Below are 19,641 nucleotides of genomic sequence, written 5' to 3' on the forward strand. Positions count from 1 at the left end.
GTGGTGTGACGGTTGTTGTTACCCCCCACCCAAATACCTGCCCAGCGGCGTACAATTTCATGAGACACGAACCGAACGCCTTATAAACATCGCCCGAGATCTTGTGCTGCGCCCCGGCCGCTTTTTGGTTTCTGCTTCATCCCCAATTCCTCAACCTAACTGAGGGAGCTGGAACAATAGGTGCACTCTTCAACGAGCATATACGTCCATCAGTACAGTAACTCGGAAGTGTATTCAAAGTCACCATGGAGCGTGTCCACCAAGGTACGTGAATCCGGTCGATCAGCTGCTAGCACAGCACCCTTGACGACTCCTCTCCTTCCACGCCACCATATCATATGGTCGACTCTTCACCGGCAAGATTATTTGGCAATGTCGTACTAAATAAGAACGCCTTTGACAGTAAACCCTTTCGCCAAGCGCGACTCCCATAGCAGCGGCTCAATCATTGCCTACAAGGTCTTTAGCATCCTCACATGGCTGCTGTCCCTCGTGGTCAGCTTCTACTACACCTTCAACACCCCACACGATGGCGTCTATGCCTGGCACACAATCTGGGGCCAGAATGACCTCTTCCCTACTGCCTTTCGACTCAACAGTGTCATTGTCAGCATCTACTGGTGAGGCAGAGAACTACACATATATTGGGTCGGAACATTACTAACCGCCCGGTTGACAGGATTGTCCTATTCATCCTCCAGGCTGTCTACATTATTCATCTCTGGTCTGGCAATGCAGACACATTGAATGCCGCTGCCGCCGTTGGCAGCCACTTCATTCTCAACAATTTGTTCCACTTTGCCTTCGTCATGTTGTTTGTGCGGAGCTACTTTGGCTGGGCTGAGCTTATTCTGATTCTCAACTTTGCCAATTTGACATCTCTGTACTTCCGCCACCCTGCCTATGCCAGAGCCATCCACGAAGCCGTTGTCTCCGGCCCTCTGGCATGGACTTTTGTTGCCATTTACTGGAACGGTGCTATCATGGTGCCACACCCCGATTCGCTGGTTGCACGAATCTTTGGCAATATCTTTATCTGGTCCATTCTCGTCTATGGACTGTTCTACATTGTGGCCTACAAGGTGAGCGCTGCCTTATTGAGTAAATATCTTGACTATATAGCATTGACACTGAATTCTTCTTTGATAGGACTACACGATTGGTTTCAACCTCAGCGTGCTCTCTGCGGCCATTGGCGTCAGCCAATTCCTTCGACAGGTTATTGCATTTCAATGGATCTTTGCATTCACCATCATGGCGGTTCTTTTCGTCGCCACCGTTGGTATCGCGATCCCTGCGGCAACCGGCAAGGACTTTGGCTGGCGAAGACAGGCACAGGCTGATACCGAGCGTGCTCCTCTCCTCCACGGCGAGAGCAACTAGATGGTTTCTCGATGGGCGCTCCTGTCGTCCCGACTGCCCGATTCACCACTACCCAGTAGGCTCCGAGCAGCTACCATGGCTAGTTGCGAAAACCTGGTGATCTCCTTTCAATCCTCAAAAGACTGTTCGACCATCATCATCTATCTGTAGCTTGCATGATGGATTTCGAGGCGTTCAGGATGGATGTCGTTAGTTCTGTCGATGGCCCATTTCCCGCCAGGCGATTAAAATCCTTGCGAAAGTTTGAACTGGTCAATTCTTAATTGACAAATAGCGTTGCTTTAATTGATTGGTGCAATTCAATCAGATATATTCTGGTTTTTTACATGCAATAATCATTTGTCTCGATCAATTTTATGGAGGGCAATGTGATGTTGACTACCTATGGTGGCTAGACCGACCGTCAATCATCAATCATTATCCGGGTCCACTAATACCCTCTAGTACTACATTAACTACCTACCTACCTACCTACGGAGTGCCTTAGTAAGAATACCTACATTAATGTAGTCGGCACCACTAAAAAGACCCCCCGGTCCTTCGGTCGGACGCGTTCCGTCTAATTTCACAGAACGATCAAGCGAGCAGACCTGCTGCTCTCTCCTCATCAAATCATCTAGTTTCAATCACAATGAAGATTTCGCAGAAAAGCCTAATAGGTTTGGGGCATGACATTTGTCAAATCAACAGAATATACAAAATACTTGCAGCAAAAACCGCGCCAAGATTCATCCATCGCATCCTCCTCCCGCGAGAGCTCGACACCATCAAGGCAAAGTCAGTTCTGAGTTGTGTTCTCAACAAGGACGTCAACAAGGACAGTTTGCCGGCTCCAGGTCCAGATTCTCCAAATGACGCAAATCAACCACCTTTAGGCCAAGATAAAGGGAGAAAAAAGAGGGACCAGAGGGACCCAGCCATATTGAAAGCCGCCCAGTTCATGGCGGGCCGGTGAGTTCCATGCCTACAGCAAACGCAAACATGAAAGCGGGCATCCGGGAGAGCTGACAAACCACGTCTCTGTGGATGCACAGATTTGCCGCCAAAGAAGCAGTAATCAAAGCTTTTCATCATGAGAGGCTCAATTTTGGCAACATTGAGATCAGAAACAATGCATCGCCGCGTCGTCTCTCGAAAACTGTGTATCGACTGGCCCCAGCTGCCGATTCTGACCAAGCTACAGTGCAAGCCAATGCGCAGAAAGCTGAGCCCAAGGAGCAGGAGATAGATCTCAATCTTGGAAGTGGTCCACCAGTAGCATTCATCTGGTTAAGCGGGGCCCAGGAGCCTCTGGTCGCTTCTGTGAGCATCAGTCACGACGGCGATTACGCGAGCGCCACGTGCATTTACATGCGTCCCGAGACGTAACGGCAGTGCCCATCATTGTGAAAGTCCAGTCTTTGGAAGGGGATAATGTATTTAGAAGAACAATGTGCCAAGCTGTGGAATTATCAAAGAGTGATCCTGCAGTACCCAGTTTAGCCACCAAGAAGCACGCATTCAAATATGACCTACCAGAAGCAACATCGCTCGCCGATGACGGCCAAATCTTCAAAATACGACAGTTCATGTCTGGATTCCAAACAATATGAAGTTGCCCGTCTCAAATTTCGCCGAGGATTATGTATATGTTTATTTGACAAAACCTTCACATGCCTTTCCGTTCCTCAAAGCCTTAGCTAAAAGACAAAGCAGAGGACTTGTAGCCCATTATAAAGTTTTGAGGCTCTCCTATCCGTTATTTGCTTCTACATGGAAATGATTAGTCCAAGTCTACAAATGACCAAACTGTAATGCGTTGGAATATATATCTATGTCAGGCACCCAGTCAACTGCGACTTTGTCTCGGAAGACAGACAGCTCACAAATGTCACCTTGCCTGATCATATATGAGCAATAAGATCAGGTGCCTTTTGAATGGCATTACAACCATCCAGCGCTCTATTTCCAAGCATATCAGTTCTTGTCTTCTATATAGCAGAAAATTGTGTTACAAGACTACCGACTGACATGCTACGTACCTAGTCACCATTGTTTGTGCTGGTTTTTCCGATTCAAATTGTTAGCAAGTAGCTCAAGATCTCTTCACGCCACAGTGACTTGATGGACATGATACAGGTCGCATTAGAAACTGCTGCTGTCTGAGAAGCTTATTGCCTATTGACTAATCGCTGTATCGTTTACCTACCTACATTAAGGTAGTAGCAATGTACGTATAAGGGCGCCACGTGTTTTGCCCAGCAGTATAAAATAGTTCGGCCCCAGTAAGTACAACCGACCTATGATAGTCCCGCATCCACACTTAATCTCGCCCATCTGACTTCCTTTTTGACGAATCCCGATTGTTACCAACCATACGATACTTCTTGGCAAATGATATAATGCCAATAGCAACGACTGGCATGGAGTTTGTGGGGCTGGATTTTGCGCTTATTACTTAGCTGCTCCTAACTTGGAAAGGAAACAACTGGCCGTTTGGCGCAATGGTAGCGCGTGGACCTCCTACGTCGTCTTACACAAGCGAAAATCAAAAGTCCAAGGTTGCGGGTTCGAGTCCCGTGATGGTCGATGGTTCGTTTATCCATTAGTTCCTGACAACAGGAATTGTGCAGTTTCTTTTTTGGAATTCTTTTTTGGTGTTTCATGAAGTTCTTGAACAGCTAGGTCAAAAAAAAAAAAAAGAGGTCTGGATGTGACACGATTATTGCCCAGTCCAGTGCATCGGGTTGTGGGGATTAGAGTATCCACTAAAATGTGTCGGCAGCCGGCGCGGGCGCGTCTGCGAAGGGAAAGCTCGATGCAAGATCAACGTGCCGCTAATAAGCTCCAAGCAGCTTGATCTTTCCGCAACCTACTACCGCCTTGTACGGACGGACTGTCCAATTTCTCTTTATTCTACAGATTTATCCGAGCAGCCTCTTTTTATGTTTTTTGATTGTTTTGGGTCATTCTGAATAACGATACAATGGCGACTGAAGCCGATTCCCCTCAGGGAGAATCGACTACTCCCAATCCCCCAGTCAGTATCCAGGCCAACACTCCAGCCACTTCGCTGCCACAGAAACGCGCACTGGAAGACGACCATGTGCCTGCGGTATCCTCGCCATTGAACCCAAACCCAGAACCAAAATTGAACAAGACGCAATCGCATGATGACACCCCAGCCATGTCGAGGGAAAAGCGCACGAAAAAGGAGTCGTTGAAGAAGAGAGAGTCCAAGGGTGTTACCATCGCTGAGCCCGGCAGCTCGAGAGCTACACCCGAGCCAAAGGGCAAGAACAACAAGGAGCCACCCGCCAATGAGTCTTCTCCGATGCGCTATAAGCTGGCGCCTCCGAAACCTGGAGACTTTGAACCGGCTCGTGGTCCATTGTTTACCCATCACCACGATGTGACCGCACTTCATGGCTCGACTGTCGCATTCCATGAGACCTCGGAACAGTGAGTCGCAATTAAGCCTCCGTCACGTCGCATACCTGATCTAACACGTAAATAGTGTCTACAATAAAAAGAACTTCCACTACCTACACTGTATAGCCGACCCTGCCTTCCCATCTTCCTTTTACTATCGCCAAACCGAGCCGGAACCCCACGGGGCGCACATGAGCTTCGAGGATGCGGCCACCCACATGTTTTTTGATCAGTCGGGTCGACATATTACAACAGACAAGGGTTTTCGCATGGCCAGAGCAAATGTGGCCGTACGGCAAGGCAGATGGTACTGGGAGTGCAGGATTACTAGAGGCACACTAAAGAGGGAAGACGGAGCCAAGGTTGAGTCGCATGGCCATGTGCGCCTTGGGTTCGCCAGACGAGAAGCCTCCCTTGATGCGCCCGTCGGCTTTGACGCATACAGCTACGGAATCCGCGATGTGCAGGGCCAAAAAGTGCACATGTCACGGCCCAAAGACTTTTTCCCACCCGGTGAGGACATGGCAGAGGGCGACGTAATAGGACTCGAGATACAGCTGCCCTCGGAGCAGCTACATCGCAAGGTCGTTCAAGGACACTACAATCCTGCAGTGGACATTACGGATGATGAAATCCCCACGGCAGAGGGGCCCAACATCGTGCGCGACCGCATACCAATCCGTTTCAAGGCGCATATTTACTTTGAAAAGATTGACTACCACACCACCAAGGAGTTGGAGGACCTCATGAATCCGTCACCTGTCGGCGCATCTGGCTCGGCCCATAACTCGGACGGGCCGAATCCAGTACATCCTGTGCCGGCACTGCGCACGCTACCAAAGTCATGCATCAAAGTTTATAAGAACGGTGTGCTAATGGGCACACCATTCACAGATCTCTTGGCCTTCCTACCACCGGCATCAAAACCACAGGCGCAGGTCGGTGCACGGGAAGGCCTCGACGATGGCATGCTTGGCTACTATCCCGCCATTAGTGTTTTCAGGGGAGGTGCTGCCGAAGTGAACTTTGGGCCCGACTTTTGGTATCCGCCCCCGGGCTATGGTAAACTTACCACAGAGCCAATCACGACACAACACAGCGAAGACGTGGAGATGACGAATGACTCTGTAGACGTGGTAGCGACAACTACGGCTCCTGCAGATGGCGAGCCGACACCTCAAGGGGACCTTAAACCTCTCTCGGAGAGGTACATTGAGCAGATAGCCGAGGATATCGTGGCCGACATTGTGGACGAAGTCGACTTCTGGATGCAAGATGGCGCGAGGGTGATCGACCGCACGGGCGGACGTGATGAGAAAGCCGATGTTAGTGTTGGAATTGCTCCTGGCAGAGAAGAGATTAAGGAGCTGGTTCAGGACGACTAGATGGTGGCCTTCATCCGCTTTTCCCCGTGACTCTGGGAGCGCCAAGGATGGTGAGATCAAGCAACTCTTGGAGCACAGGTCTTGCTTTGCAGATACAGCCTACAATTTGCAGAGTATTAGTGTATAAACTGCAGCATGGCAAAGTAATGAGGACAAGGGCATGCCTCAATTACTTGCACATTAATAAATGAATTAACGAAACATTACGGCATTTACAATTGTCATTCTTACACGAGGTTCATCAAGCGGAAGGAAAAGAAGCATTGCTGCATCATTGAGGACTATATTGATGATTATGGGGCAAAACCTGTGAAACTCTCTATCCATGTCCGTCCATTGCAATCCCGAATCCAAACTGTGAGCATTTGAGTCTTGTCAAGTCATTATGTAATGTCATTAGGGGGGTATCATCACTTCCGTCGTCTCGTCATCATTTCTTGTTCTTCTTCTTAAGTTCATGGGATGCAGGCGATGATCTACCAGATTTTTGTCTGGTAGGCTGACTGCTGCTCGAGACATTGCTGGGTCCCGGCAGCAGCTGAGGGTCATCAGGGAGTTCCTCGACACGGTCGACGCCATGAAGAGGATCGTCCTGCTCCGCGGCCTCCTTCTCCAGCCGGACCTCACGGCCGCGCTTATGGCAGTACCAGAGGACCGAGAGGAGCAAGAACAGCGAAATGCTCCACAGTACATTGGTGCCCATGAAGGCCGGCCACCTCGTCTTGAGCACATTGACAATGCTCTTGAGCAAGCCTGCCACGGCGCCCGGCTTGGTCACCAGGTCTTGCAGGCTCTTGGGCGTCAGGAAGGACTTGGCTGCGCCCTTGAGACCGCCCTGGGCGGCGGCGTCGGCCTTGTTGAGGCCCTGCGCCTCGGCGGCGACCGCGAGGAGTTCGGGCGCCAGCGTAGACGAGAGCTTGGTGGGCAGCTGGGTGACGAGCTTTTGCAGGGACTTGGGCAGCTTCTCGTAGTTCTTGGCCAGGATGCCGTCCCGGTCTTCAATCAGGTTGACCAGATCTTGATACGCCGTGGGCGCGCCATTGACTATGTCCTTTAGCACGAGGTTGAACTTGCGGACCATCTCGGTGGACTCGGCCGAGAGCGAAAAGACCTTGTTGTTCTGGGCCGACAGGTTGAGGTCGTCCAGGACCTTGTTGATGTCGGTAACCTCGCGCACGACCTCGCGTGCGGGATCTTGTAGGTGGGGTGGTTGTAGGCCGCTCTTCTCGGTAGGCTTCCTGCGCATAGAGATGGAGCGGCCAATGTTGGTGATGACGGAGAAGCGCTTGTTGCCGGGTTTGGGCGCCGTGTCCAGAGTGTCAATCTCCTTGCCCTTTCCTTTGCCCGCCGGGGTGGTGAAGCTCTCGCTGTCGCTGTCCCAGGTCATGACGGGCGTGGGAATTCTGGGAGGCAGAGGCGGTCGTGACTCGACGTCATCGTCATCGTCGTACTTGGCATCCGGCGACACCATCCGCTCCAGGAATCTTTCATCTTCCTGGTCGAGCAAGGGATCACCAAGGGGAGGATCCTCTGCGGGCGGCTTCGAGACAATGATGGGAGAGGTGGGGGATTTCAGAGGCGAAGTCGGCGATTTGGCTTCTCTGGCCTCCCTTTCGAGACGCTCTCGTTCTGCTTTTTCATTGCGGCTCTTCTTGACCTTCTTGTAGGTAAAATATTCGAGCATTGTGGCGGTAACCGTCGCCTTCTTGTGAAGAGGCCTTCAGGTAGGTGTATGTGTATAGGTCAAGTCACAACAGGCAATGAGGATTGAAGTGATTAAGAAAAAGGTCAAGGGTGGGTTATCAAGGAAGAGAAGTTGAAATAAGAGAATTGCAAGTCACAGAGGCAATGTCTCAAGTTTTATTTTCAAGGCTGAAAAGGCAAAAAAGGGAGTAGTCCAGCTACCTACCTGCGCCGGCCAGTTGTGGCGGTATTGCTTGGGAGGCCTTTCGCCTGCCCAGATTCCCTGTTCTAGACTCTGGAGCTTGTTTCACAGCTCACATGGGCAAAGTCCACGGGGCAGCGTCATAGGCTCGATGGGCTCTAGGAGGCCGCACTGCCACAGGTGGCGCGAGCTTGGGCCAGATATAGCGGGGTCAGGTTCTGTGGCACTGACTTGGCCGTATGCTAGATCCCGGCTAGTTCCGGCAGTTAGCGCCGGCTTACGCGATCCGGTGGTTCCCCGCCATAGCGGATACACTGAACTAACTGAGCGACATGCACGCACTTTAGTTATGCGTATTTATGCTGTATTTGTGCTAAAATTTCCATTTACGCGTCTCTCATAAACGTTTGGACGCGTCTCCCGCCTCAACCCAAGTCAACGCAAATAGTCACATGATAGAAGACCCCAGCTCCTCGACCTCATACCCAGTTACTTTGCCAGTATATCGCGGCAGTATTATACTACAATCGGTGACCAGGGTGATTAAAACCAAAAATGGACGACCTGGTACCTCAAGGCTATAATGATGGCAACAGAGCCTTCCTCCAAGCCCTGATGGCTCGCGGCAGCATCACTTATCACGAAGCCAAGCCCATCATTGCCGCCATCAAGACAGCACAACAAGATGACGACGGCGACCGGCAAAGAGTCGATCCCAATTCGGTGACTCAGGAAGAATTTGCTGCCTACATCGGCGCCGCACAGGAGGTAGTATCACACTTTGACTACGAGGTCAGAAATGCCATGCACCAAGTTCGCAAGGACCGTGTCTACGCTCTCGTCAATACCACCTCGGATCCCATGACCCAACTGGCAACACTTCACAGCGCGGACGAAATCGCCTTTGTCAAGAGAGTCATTGACGGCATGTTTGAAAAGCACAACACCCGCCGCATGGAGGTCATGTGCGTAGACTCGATGCAGGCCAACAAGCTTCGGCACGCTCCTAAGGCGGACGGCGATGAAAGTATAGCAGACGACAGCGTGGTCCAGACGCAGGCGGGCCAGGGCGGCATCAAGAGTATCAAGAGTTCCGAAGTCGCCAGCATGCTGGCCGCCATGGTGGACGAGGGCTGGTTCGAGAAGAGCAGGGAGGGCTACTACAGTCTCAGTACCCGCGCGCTACTGGAGCTACGGGCATGGCTCGTCGATACCTACAACGACCCCGACCTGGGCCCCGACGAGTGGCAGAGGATCAAGTTCTGTGAAGCCTGTAAGGAGATCGTCACGGTTGGCCAGAGGTGTGCCGAGCGGGATTGCAACGTGCGGATACACGACATCTGCGAGGACGCATTCTGGCGGACGAGGAGGGACAATACATGCCCAAAGTGCGACAAGGCTTGGTCCGGAAAGCATTTTGTTGGATTGAAAGCAGTCACCGAGACAGAGGCTTACAAGCGAGCCAAGAGAAACAGTGGTAGGGAGCGCGGTTCTGTCTTGGAGCAAATTATACAGGATGAGGGTGGCGAGACGGATGAGGAGGAATAATTCATAGTCAAACACACAAAAATAATGGTTGGTTCGTGCATGGATTATGGCGTCTGGAGTCTCGCAAAAGCATCCTTCAAGCTTGTCGTCCACATCAGAAGTATCATTTTGCTGTTCTACTATTGTTACAGGCAAAAATGCGTGGATAGTGTTTGTCAACGATATCAAGTAGTGTCTAGGTATTCCATTACGTTGACATTAATGCTGTGTACTCTTCAAGCTCATTTGTCCCAAGGTCATTGTCGTATCGTTGTCACCAAATAGCAATGTTCCTGACTTCAAATCGCACAAAGAAAAGAAAGACAGAAAAAAACAAGGAACAAATAGGCATTGGTCGAGTTGCAATCGAATATAACCATGTCATATTCGAAACATAGATGGCGATTGAGAAATGTATTAGTAGCGAGAGAGACTGCGATGGCCGTGGCAAAGAACAATAAAGAACTTAAAAAAAAGTGTGGCGTTGTCCGGAATCGAACCCAGATCTTTGGGACATCAACCACGAACATAAACTTGGATTTACATTTTGATTCATTCAATAAAAACAATATCACACGCAAGAATTAAATAGAGAATTCAATAAAAAGAATTTCATATAGATTTAAAGGGCAAAAAGAGAGAAGGGAACTGACTTAGGGATTCGAGCCCATCTTCTTTAGGATCAACAGCTAGGATTGACCAACCCAACGTACCAGGAACTGATAGACTGTTGCCATTAAAGGCAGGAAGGGGTGCCAGCCGGACCACTATGCCATCTTGCCAGAAGATGGAAGCCAGTTGTCTGATTGTTAGAAACTCTTCAGATTATCTGACACTAAGTACCGTACAAACGGACTCCCAGGACTTATACACCAGCCACCTTGATGTCTTCAGGTCTATAAAGCCTTCCCATCAGCCAGGTGGGCCACTTGCAAACAAACAGCGTAGCCGCGCATACCTGATCAAGCAGCCTCTCATTGGCCGGCTGGAGGCTGGGATGAACTGGACTAGCCAGTCCTATTTATTCCATCTTCACGATCAGACACCTGAATATTTCTTCCCTTCCTTTCTTTCTTTCCTCGGCTTCCATTAGATTCATCAAGTGCCATTTTTGCGCAGCATCACATAAACAAAGCAAAAGCTCTATTGCACGGTATGTCTTCCTTTTCTCTCTTAATCTTCTTTCAATTATTTCTCTCCATCTTTTTCTATCTGATCTTTAATTGAATGCAAGTTTTCTTTAGCAAAATGGTTCGCTGTCGTAAGCAAAAGGCTAGCCAGCAGGGTGTGCATTCCGCTGCCCACAACCACCAACGCCAGAATCGAGCGCCGCTCAAGCCGCTCAAGCAAATCTTCAATCTCGAGGGCCTCATTTTTTGACGCGGCCCGATCATGGAGGATCGAAAGGACGACATCAAGGTCCGCGACGCTCTATGCGAGGGCATAACAATTCACTCAGGTGCCCCCATCGACAGGCGCATGAAGGAGCTTTTCACCAAGCTGTACGCCCGAAGGCATCGCCTGTACGAGGACTGGAAGGACGGCGATCACTGGGGCAATTAGGATAGCCTCAGCAAGCGCGTCTTCTCCGAAGTTTCCTGGCTTCGACGACAGAAGCTCGTCACTCCCGACCACTTGTTCTGGTTCGCTTGGGAGGTCATGTCCGCGCGCAAACGCGCCACCAACAACCCCCTCCAGGACTTGAACCTCAACTTCAAGAAGAATCAAATGACCTTTGTTCATACGGCTGACAAGCTCCTCAACTTCATGGAGGAGCACCGCGATTCCTGGATGCCGGACGGCATCAAACTGCACATGGGCGAATACCGAGACCCGGCAAAGGAGCACGAGCTCGAAGACTTCGAGCCGAGCCACGACCAGCCCGAGGGCCTCGAGCAAGGCAGCATGCTCGAGGCCATGGACGCAATCAACGAAAGCGTCGAGGAGCAAGAGGCCGAAGAGGCCACCGAGAACGCCAGGTTCGAGGCAGCCATTGAAATGGCAGGAGATGCAGCATTCGTCGACGAGATCAACCAGATGACGATTGGCGACAGGGCTGCAGGGTACTCTGTGCCTGTCGAGTCCAGTGACGAGGAGGAGGACGACGATGACGACGACGAAGATGACGAGGAAGAGGGCGAGGAGGGCGAGGAGCAGGAAGATGTGGAGATGGAGGATATAGAGGAGTAGCGGGCAATGGTTTTGTGGTTCTGTGTCTGTTTTGTTTTTCTGTCTTGTTCTCCTGTTTCTCTCTTGTTTTTCTTTTTTGCCTGTTTGCGGTTGTTATTTTTTTTTTCCTGTCTTGTCCTGTTTTGATTTTAATTTTTGATTTTATTATATTTTCTTCTCTTTTCTGTCGTATTAAATCAATTCACACATCGAACCAGAAAAGAATGCCGTCCGTTGCAAAACGAGTGACCATACAGATAATGGCTCAAGCTAATCTATGTTCAAATAAGATGACTTTATCCAAATAATGAAAGACGACTTTGGAAATCTGAAAACAGTAGTAACTATTTGAAAGCTCCCTGAGAAATCTTTTGCTACTGAATTCCAGGACAGATTTATAACTAAAGGTTTTCTTTGACTTTTCCGAGAAAAAGAAAAGAGTTGGTGCCTGGCATCACGGATGAAAACATAACTGGCCTCGGTCTTTGACCACAGGGAAAACACCATGGTCTTGATATATGACCTCTTCCCTGCTGCAATCCTTGATTCAGACTGACCAGAAGTTTAAACGTTGCTGGTTCTTCAAAGACATGTCAAATATCCTACCATGAATGCCCTCAGTGGTTCAATACGCACATCACGAAAAAGCAGGGGAGAAACAATTCGTAAAGACAACCCACAAGAAAAAGATCGAATCGGATGAAGATGGCACGAGAGGCGGTAAGTCTACCACAATAAAACAAATCACATTAAGCCTTGAGGAAATGATTGTCTCAAAGACAGTTACTAATACAAGAGAATTTATACAAGGAAATATTGAAGATATAAATGATAGTATGTACTAGGCCGCGACTCGCTATCGACTTTCTAGTAATAAAAAGTGCCTTCTACGTTTAATAATTATGCCTTGCGACCCAGGTTCTCATCCAATGAACTGTTGGTCGAGCTCACACTCGGAGCATATGTGCTGCTCTCAGTGAACCTCATACCATCCGCGACATATGTCTCATCACTAGATCCGGCTTCGTCGTAGGTGGGAAGTGCCTCGTCAGCAGCCATGTAGTCTGCAAAAGTAGCGTGAGGGCTTGGGGGAGGGATTGATGAGTATTGAACCATCTCGCGTTGGGCAGAACGGCCCTCTTCAGCGGCAACCATGTCACTGACGACGTCGGCAGCATTTCTGAATTGTTCAATGTCCTGTTCCATGGTGGTCGACATGGCATCCGAGTCGCTGTCCTCCTCTCCGACATGGCGCATCATGGCTTCCTTCTCGGCATCATCGCCATCAGTGTAGCCCATGGCAATTCTCGCACGGTCAATGAGGCCGGCGAATCCTGTGCGCCTGGCACCGTAATCACGGCGACGGGACATGCAGGAGCTACGACGGTCCCCACGACGGACAGTAAAGCAGCGAGTGTGCAGAGCAGCAAAGAGAAGTCCTAGGGTGATGACGATTGCGCCGATACGGATGGCAGGCATTGCGTGGTGGAGAGAGAAGGGCGGCGGCGGGGGTCCATGGTGGTGCGGGCCACCGTGACCATGGGGACCTTCTGGCGGTGGGGGTGGCATATCTCCTTCGGCGGCTGCCAGAGGATGCTCAGGGCCTTCGGGTCCATCTTCGAAAGGCGGGGGAGGAGGTCCGCCGGGGCCGTCTTCGTGGTGATCGTGTGGTGGGGGCGGCGGGGGGAAGTCGCCATCAGGTCCGTCTTCGTGGTGTCCGAATGGAGGGGGAGGTGGGGGAGGTGGCATATCGTCACCGGGGTGGCCCTCTGGTCCATGGAAGGGAGGAGGGGGGAGGAGGAGGTGGTGGGAAGTCACCGTTAGGGTGGCCGGGATGATCCTCGAAATCAAAGGGCGGAGGAGGAGGGGGAGGAGGCGGGCCCTGGTGGTGGTGACCAGGGGCTGGGCGGTCCTCTCCATCGTGAGGTTCGCCAGTGGGACCCCTTTCTGGGGACTTGTCTCCTTTGCCAGGACCGTGGTGAGGGCCATCGTGGGGAGGGCCGTGGTGTCCCTGGGGGAAGTGGTGTGGAGGTCCATCGGGCCCATCAGGAGGAGGAGGGCCATGGTGTCCATGGGGCGGAGGGGGCGGAGGCGGCGGCGGGCAGTGGCAGAACGGAGGCGGGAAATCGGGCTTGCCATGGGGCGGAGGCGGCATTGTGTGGTTGCCATGAGTCTCATTGCCATGGTGAGGGAAGCGGAAGCCGGGGAAACCGTGGTGCTTGCCAGGCTTTCCAGGCTTACCACCGTGAGGGCCCATGTGGTGGCCGCCACGATGGTGACCACCAGGAGGGCCGCCAAACAAGCCGTCTTCACCCATGCCATGCCCGTAGAACTTGCTGGCGACGCCCTTGACGCTGTCGTACATGGACTTGGCAATGCACTTGAGGTTGTCACAGTCGGACAACTTTGAACCCTTGCTTCCATGGAAACCAAAGGCCTCTGCCAAGAACAGCTCCTTCATGAAAACGGCCTGCTCAAGTTCGACAAGCTGCATCTTCATAAACTCCAACTCGGAAAGTTCAGCCTCCAGCTCGGGGTTGAACTCGGGACCTTGGGACTCCTCGGGGAAGAAGTCGAGCTTGGGTGCGGTGATGATGGAATCCGCTCCCTCAATGTACGTAACCCAGACCTGTCCCTTCTGCTGGAATTGGACAGTGAAACCCAGGTCATTGACCTCCTTGCCATCGACAAAATCGACGTGCACGGCCAAGGTCTGTTCCTTGTGCACGTCGTCGAGGTCGACACAGGCAAACTTCCAGTTGGCAATCAGGAGGCTACCCTGCTCCGTGGAGATGGAGCCAGAGCCGAGGCCATCGGCGTCCTGGGAAAGAGCCTGGCCATTAAGCAAAACATTTCCGTGGCCACAAGATTCCTCGGATTCAAGAACGCTCAATCGTAGCGTTGTCTGGAGCTTGACGGAATCATCCTCGGCGTGAGGAACATCAAGACGGATGAAGGCCGAAGGTGCCTCCTCGTCTCGCTTAAGGGTACGGCCGCTGGCCAGAGCCGGCGCCAAAAGCGCGGCGGCCGTGAGCAGCCCGCGCATGGTCCGTAGGCAGCCAAGAACCGGGGGGGTCTGCTGTTCGGTAGTAAAGATGTGGTCGAAAGATCAGTTAGTGTGGCGATGTAATGGAAAATCAATTACTCCCCGTTTGGACGACGGTATGGGAGCTGCGCAATGGGAAAAAAACGAAACGAAAGGAAGGACAAGAATGGATGCCTAATGTAGAGCGAACGAGGAACATAAGACCACAGACGAGACCGAGACAAGACGTGCGAAAGGTGCAGCAGATCAAGGACTTGTCACTGCGGGACGCCTCTTGAGGCTGCGCAAGCCCATCTCCTGTGTGGACCAGGGTCCATGGCTGCTGAGCCAATCATGGCCCACGAGCTGACGAGTCCTCTAACCAGTATGGAATTGGCCAGGGATAAGAGCCACGAGGACTGCGGGTAAGGACGCGAAAAAATATTGTAGATCACCTTTTACCCAACGCTGAATTCAATCAGACTAGCAGCCAGCATGTCGCGACGCCCGAGATCCATTGTGGTTTTCTCGGAAGTAAAGGCATTGCTTCGGCCTCTATCGCCATCAAATGAATTGCACACATGTTGCGTGCAACCAAAAGGTTCGACAACACTACACCAAGACTTGTTGGGCCTTTCCAAAAAAAAAAAAAAAAAAACTCTCCCCCAGTTGCAATGTGTAGTTGATCAAGGGCTACACGTACAACGACTCTTGAATACTAAGATACCTAGTCAGCAGTATCAGATTGTTAGATCTTGCCAAGGTCTTGGAACTACCCGCGGTGCTGGGTCGATATCATGTCATGCGCGCGCAAATCCTGTAGATAGCAAAAAGTGCCGAAATCCTCATCGTATTGAGGGACCAGGTCCATCTGGTTTTACTTGGGTTGCGCATATCCTAGCCGCTGGCGTGCACGATGGATGTTGCCAATATTGCGCAGGCGACGGGCGGAGCGCAAGGGCAAATGTTTGATGACAAGAAAAATCATTCGAGCCGGGGTCAAGACTACTGACTGGTCGCCGGATTATGGATCGGGACTCCCGCCCCCAATGAATTGGCTAGTGTCGCATTTATTTCATGAATGACGAGTAATTAAGAAACAAAAATTGGTCTGTGCAGAAGGCGACATGACAGGCCAACAGCACTGCAAGGAGCACTGCCCAGCAAGCCTAGTTGTTGTTGTATTGAAAATCTTATCAGGCCCCGAGGCCCGACCCAGCATGTTATCTTAGCTCCGAGAATTATACTTTACATAAATTTGTTCACATTTTGTTCAGCTGCGGAAAAGGTCCAAGGATCTGCAACGAGGCTGGCATTTATTTTAGTACTGGCCTTGACTGGGTCTACTACAGAGTAAATACACCCAACCGCCCCACCAAAACCTCCAAACACCATTGGAGCTTCCGTCATCAGCTACGAAAGCCTCGTCGTTCGCAATCATCAACCAAAGCGCATACGACACAACACTTATACCCACACGCTCATTCTCCTTTACGTGTAGTGCGTATTGGGCACCATGGTGAGGAAATGCTTTACAATCCCCCACGCAGCAGACTTGTACTAACGGAGGCTTTGCGCAGTTACCCCTAGGCCTTCTGAATGCGGCGCAAGGCCACCCCATGTTGGTCGAGCTCAAGAATGGCGAGACGCTCAACGGACATCTGGTGCAATGCGATACATGGATGAACTTGACTCTAAAAGAGGTGGTGCAAACAAGTCCCGAGGGTGACAAGTTCGTCCGCCTGCCAGAGGTCTACATTAAAGGAAACAACGTATGGCACTCAATCGCCAAAGCGCACGCATTGCGTCGGAAGACTGGCTAACTGTAGCCGTAGATTAAATACTTGCGAGTACCAGACGACATTATTGACATTGCCAAGGAACAGCAACAATCACAACAAAGCGGTTTTAGAGGCGGACGAGGAGGCTCGAGAGGCGATCACGGCGGCCGTGGCGGCGAAAGGGGCGGACGCGGTGGGCGCGGCCAAGGAAGAGGCAGAGGCCGCGGTCGGGGCGCCTGAGAAGCAAAAATCTGCACTTGATACTACAATGGCGGGCGAGATACTAGGGCAATCTGGTGCGGAGCTGTCTGCAAACAGGTTCGAGGTATACCCATCATCCTGAAAGCCAGACAGACTATCAGGCTAGTTGGACCATTGCACGGCGCAGGGACAGCATAAACCCAGTATGAGCACAGCTCATTTCAGCAGCTCCGAAGATGTCAGCTATGAGCCGAGGAATCGAGTAGCATTCCACATTCTCGCGAATAGGCCATGAAATGTAGGGTCTTTGTCCAGCGAGATTGGCTTCTAGCATGGCCCGCAGCAGCGGGTACGATCCTATAACCACCCAATTGAAGAAAAGAATACATGCATCATGGGCCATGATTGCAGATTATATGCACTGTTAAATTTGTACTCATGAGGTCCAATTCAACGCGTGATGCGTGCGGAACACGGCAAGTCGGAGCATCCAATGCGTTTTCTGCTTCGGATCCTAGAAACCACGTGAAATTGTATACAATGAGCGAAGCACCCAACCATGTGATTATTCTCCTGAATTAACGTCGCAGAGCAATCGTTAAGAGAGATGAGGTTGTGTTGGCAATAAAGTATAGCATATATCACGTGATTCTTATCGCAGCTTGGAACGATCGAAGCTACTATTTCCAATCTCCGATCTAAAAGGCCAATGATTTTCCCCAGTCCAACGCGACGCCGACACACTTGGTGCCTGCGACAACCAGTCCAATGCCATGAAACCAGGGCGCATCGTTATAGATGGCCTCTGGCGCTGCCTGTGTCCATCAGTAGATGCTGCAGCTTTCTATCAGACACTGCGACGACCCGCCGTTTCTCGGCGCCAACCGACAGCGATCACGAGCAGGAGCGCAAGCACTGCAGCGGTTGAGACACAACCGCAACTCAATGCCACAACGACTTCCCCAGCCATTCAATGGCCACATCATGGGCGTCAGGCCGAGCGGCATTCAGCCCGAGTATGGAAACATATATCGAAACGGGCGCCACCGCATACGAAGACCGCGGCGAAGGTGAGCGATAAGCGCTATGTCCACCGCAAATGGAAACGACATCCCACTCTACCTCGCTCGTTCTTCACCGACCAGGGCTCATCCGATGAAGAGTTGCACGGTGCCAGCACCGATGCGATCGTCGAAGGACTTCGGGAGCTATGCGAATCCCAGGGCCAGTACCATGGCATTTGCAATACCGTTCGCTACCTGGTAACCAATCGCAATAAAAAGGCCGATGTTTTCTTATACAACTGTCTTATCCAAGCGAACTGTGACCCTGAATTTGGGTCTGCCGAAGCTGTTGGTGACATGTTAGAAGAGATGGAGTCTACGCGGGTGCTGCCAACCGCGGCCACATATCAGAGTGTCCTCGAAGTCAGTGGCCTCTAAACATTGGGTTCTAATCGGACTTGGCTAACGTGTAGCACAGGTTCTCGCAGTCCACCCAGACTATGTTTTACGTAACAGGGCGATAGACAAGATGGAGGCAATCTGGAAGCCGCCCACGATTAATGGACGAGTCGCAATCACCGTCGGGCTCATACGCGACGGCCAATACGAGATGGCTCTCGAATCGCTAGAATACCTGTACAAAAACGGGGCGCCCATCCCGCATTGGCTCTACGATATATTCATCTACACTTTTGGAGCTTTGGGTGCTCACGAGGAGACCCTCATGATTCTGCAACAAAAAGAAAGGTGCATTGACGCACCCCCTACACATAATTTATGGCACTATCTTCTAGATGTCTTTAGCAAGGATTCATTCTACGAAGGTACCAGGACCGTGTGGAACCGCATGGTTATGCAGGGCAAAGCTGTTGCATCCGATGGAACAGCCGTCAATGTTCTCAATCTCGCCTCGAGGCATAACGATGCAAATATGGCCACGCAGGTCATCCAGCAACTATTGGATCGCGGCGTGAAACTTGGAATGCATCATTTTGAGCCTCTGCTTGAAATTCAATCTGCGGATCAAGAAATTCAACAGGCATTGTCCACTATATGCCTCATGTCAAAGGCTGGCCACGTACCAGATCGGTCCAGCACTCGCTCAGTTGTGGCCCAGTTGCAATCCACACCCAAACTGGCAGAGGAGGCGGTTGGGTTGCTTCACGACTTGAAAAAGAGCATGCAGGTTCCAATCGCTGCCTTCAATGTTGTTCTGGAAGCAACTTTGCTCACTCGTGGTTTTCCGGCTGGTTTGGACTTATATCGCAGCATCGGCCGGATCTGCTCCGTAAAGCCCAGTCTGGAGACCTACAACTTACTCCTTCAGCACTGCGACGTTCCCAAATTCATGCGATTCCTTGTCGCGGAGATGGAAGCGTTCTCCATTGCTCCTGACGAAGCAGCCTTTGACCGCATGATTTTCATTAGCACTTCGAATACGAATTACGAACCAGCTTTTCGTTACTTGGAGCAGATGGTGTCTAACAAGACCGATGAGGAGTCAAGTGGCTGGTGGATCAGCCGGCCAACAGCGCTTTCACTGCTTAGGAGAGCCATATCAGCTAAAGATAATCGGACCCAAGGTCTCATGGAGGAATGCGAGAAGAGAGGGATCATCGACCAGGCTGATATTGAGGTCTTGATGAATACAATGAGTCAAGGGGACCAAAGTCAGGGACTGGCGCCTGCTACTCATGAGAATGTGCAGATCGAGGCCGCTCAGATATCATCCAAGGAAACGGCAGAGGCCTCTTGATTCTGGCCGAGCCTGAATAGGTAAGGCGATGGTGACCAGGTATGGACACATGCGCATGGAACTATGTATAAATGCCCATATTACATAATTTGAACGCCATCAGAGTACAGTCAG

At 51.2% G+C, this 19,641-nt stretch overlaps 9 protein-coding genes across 9 annotated transcripts; 7 read left to right on the forward strand and 2 right to left on the reverse strand.

The window, feature by feature from the left end:
* Positions 1-245: 245 nt before the first annotated feature.
* Positions 246-1,383, forward strand: PFICI_05125 (uncharacterized protein; the record flags this gene model as incomplete). The annotated part of the gene is made up of 4 exons (XM_007833706.1): positions 246-264; positions 404-620; positions 680-1,082; positions 1,150-1,383. 4 exons carry the CDS (start codon positions 246-248, stop codon positions 1,381-1,383), a joined length of 873 nt encoding a protein of 290 aa, XP_007831897.1.
* A 631-nt stretch (positions 1,384-2,014) lies between these two features.
* Positions 2,015-2,751, forward strand: PFICI_05126 (uncharacterized protein; the record flags this gene model as incomplete). The annotated part of the gene is made up of 3 exons (XM_007833707.1): positions 2,015-2,042; positions 2,094-2,334; positions 2,418-2,751. The coding sequence occupies 3 exons, from the start codon at positions 2,015-2,017 to the stop codon at positions 2,749-2,751; spliced, it is 603 nt and encodes a 200-aa protein (XP_007831898.1).
* A 1,597-nt stretch (positions 2,752-4,348) lies between these two features.
* PFICI_05127 (uncharacterized protein) lies at positions 4,349-6,179 on the forward strand (the record flags this gene model as incomplete). Its single annotated transcript, XM_007833708.1, has 2 exons — positions 4,349-4,824; positions 4,880-6,179. The coding sequence occupies 2 exons, from the start codon at positions 4,349-4,351 to the stop codon at positions 6,177-6,179; spliced, it is 1,776 nt and encodes a 591-aa protein (XP_007831899.1).
* A 430-nt stretch (positions 6,180-6,609) lies between these two features.
* PFICI_05128 (uncharacterized protein) lies at positions 6,610-7,863 on the reverse strand (the record flags this gene model as incomplete). Its single annotated transcript, XM_007833709.1, has 1 exon — positions 6,610-7,863. One exon carries the CDS (start codon positions 7,861-7,863, stop codon positions 6,610-6,612), a length of 1,254 nt encoding a protein of 417 aa, XP_007831900.1.
* Positions 7,864-8,619: 756 nt separating this feature from the next.
* PFICI_05129 (uncharacterized protein) lies at positions 8,620-9,612 on the forward strand (the record flags this gene model as incomplete). Its single annotated transcript, XM_007833710.1, has 1 exon — positions 8,620-9,612. The coding sequence occupies one exon, from the start codon at positions 8,620-8,622 to the stop codon at positions 9,610-9,612; it is 993 nt and encodes a 330-aa protein (XP_007831901.1).
* Positions 9,613-10,983: 1,371 nt separating this feature from the next.
* Positions 10,984-11,781, forward strand: PFICI_05130 (uncharacterized protein; the record flags this gene model as incomplete). Its single annotated transcript, XM_007833711.1, has 2 exons — positions 10,984-11,093; positions 11,160-11,781. The coding sequence occupies 2 exons, from the start codon at positions 10,984-10,986 to the stop codon at positions 11,779-11,781; spliced, it is 732 nt and encodes a 243-aa protein (XP_007831902.1).
* An 879-nt stretch (positions 11,782-12,660) lies between these two features.
* On the reverse strand, positions 12,661-14,806 carry PFICI_05131 (uncharacterized protein; the record flags this gene model as incomplete). The annotated part of the gene is made up of 2 exons (XM_007833712.1): positions 12,661-13,529; positions 13,579-14,806. The coding sequence occupies 2 exons, from the start codon at positions 14,804-14,806 to the stop codon at positions 12,661-12,663; spliced, it is 2,097 nt and encodes a 698-aa protein (XP_007831903.1).
* A 1,598-nt stretch (positions 14,807-16,404) lies between these two features.
* On the forward strand, positions 16,405-16,806 carry PFICI_05132 (U6 snRNA-associated Sm-like protein LSm4; the record flags this gene model as incomplete). Its single annotated transcript, XM_007833713.1, has 2 exons — positions 16,405-16,557; positions 16,621-16,806. The coding sequence occupies 2 exons, from the start codon at positions 16,405-16,407 to the stop codon at positions 16,804-16,806; spliced, it is 339 nt and encodes a 112-aa protein (XP_007831904.1).
* Positions 16,807-17,540: 734 nt separating this feature from the next.
* PFICI_05133 (uncharacterized protein) lies at positions 17,541-19,527 on the forward strand (the record flags this gene model as incomplete). The annotated part of the gene is made up of 2 exons (XM_007833714.1): positions 17,541-18,194; positions 18,250-19,527. 2 exons carry the CDS (start codon positions 17,541-17,543, stop codon positions 19,525-19,527), a joined length of 1,932 nt encoding a protein of 643 aa, XP_007831905.1.
* Positions 19,528-19,641: the final 114 nt, after the last annotated feature.

This window comes from Pestalotiopsis fici (genome assembly GCF_000516985.1).
Source record: "Pestalotiopsis fici W106-1 unplaced genomic scaffold PFICI_Scf_3, whole genome shotgun sequence".
Lineage (NCBI taxonomy): Eukaryota > Fungi > Ascomycota > Sordariomycetes > Amphisphaeriales > Sporocadaceae > Pestalotiopsis > Pestalotiopsis fici.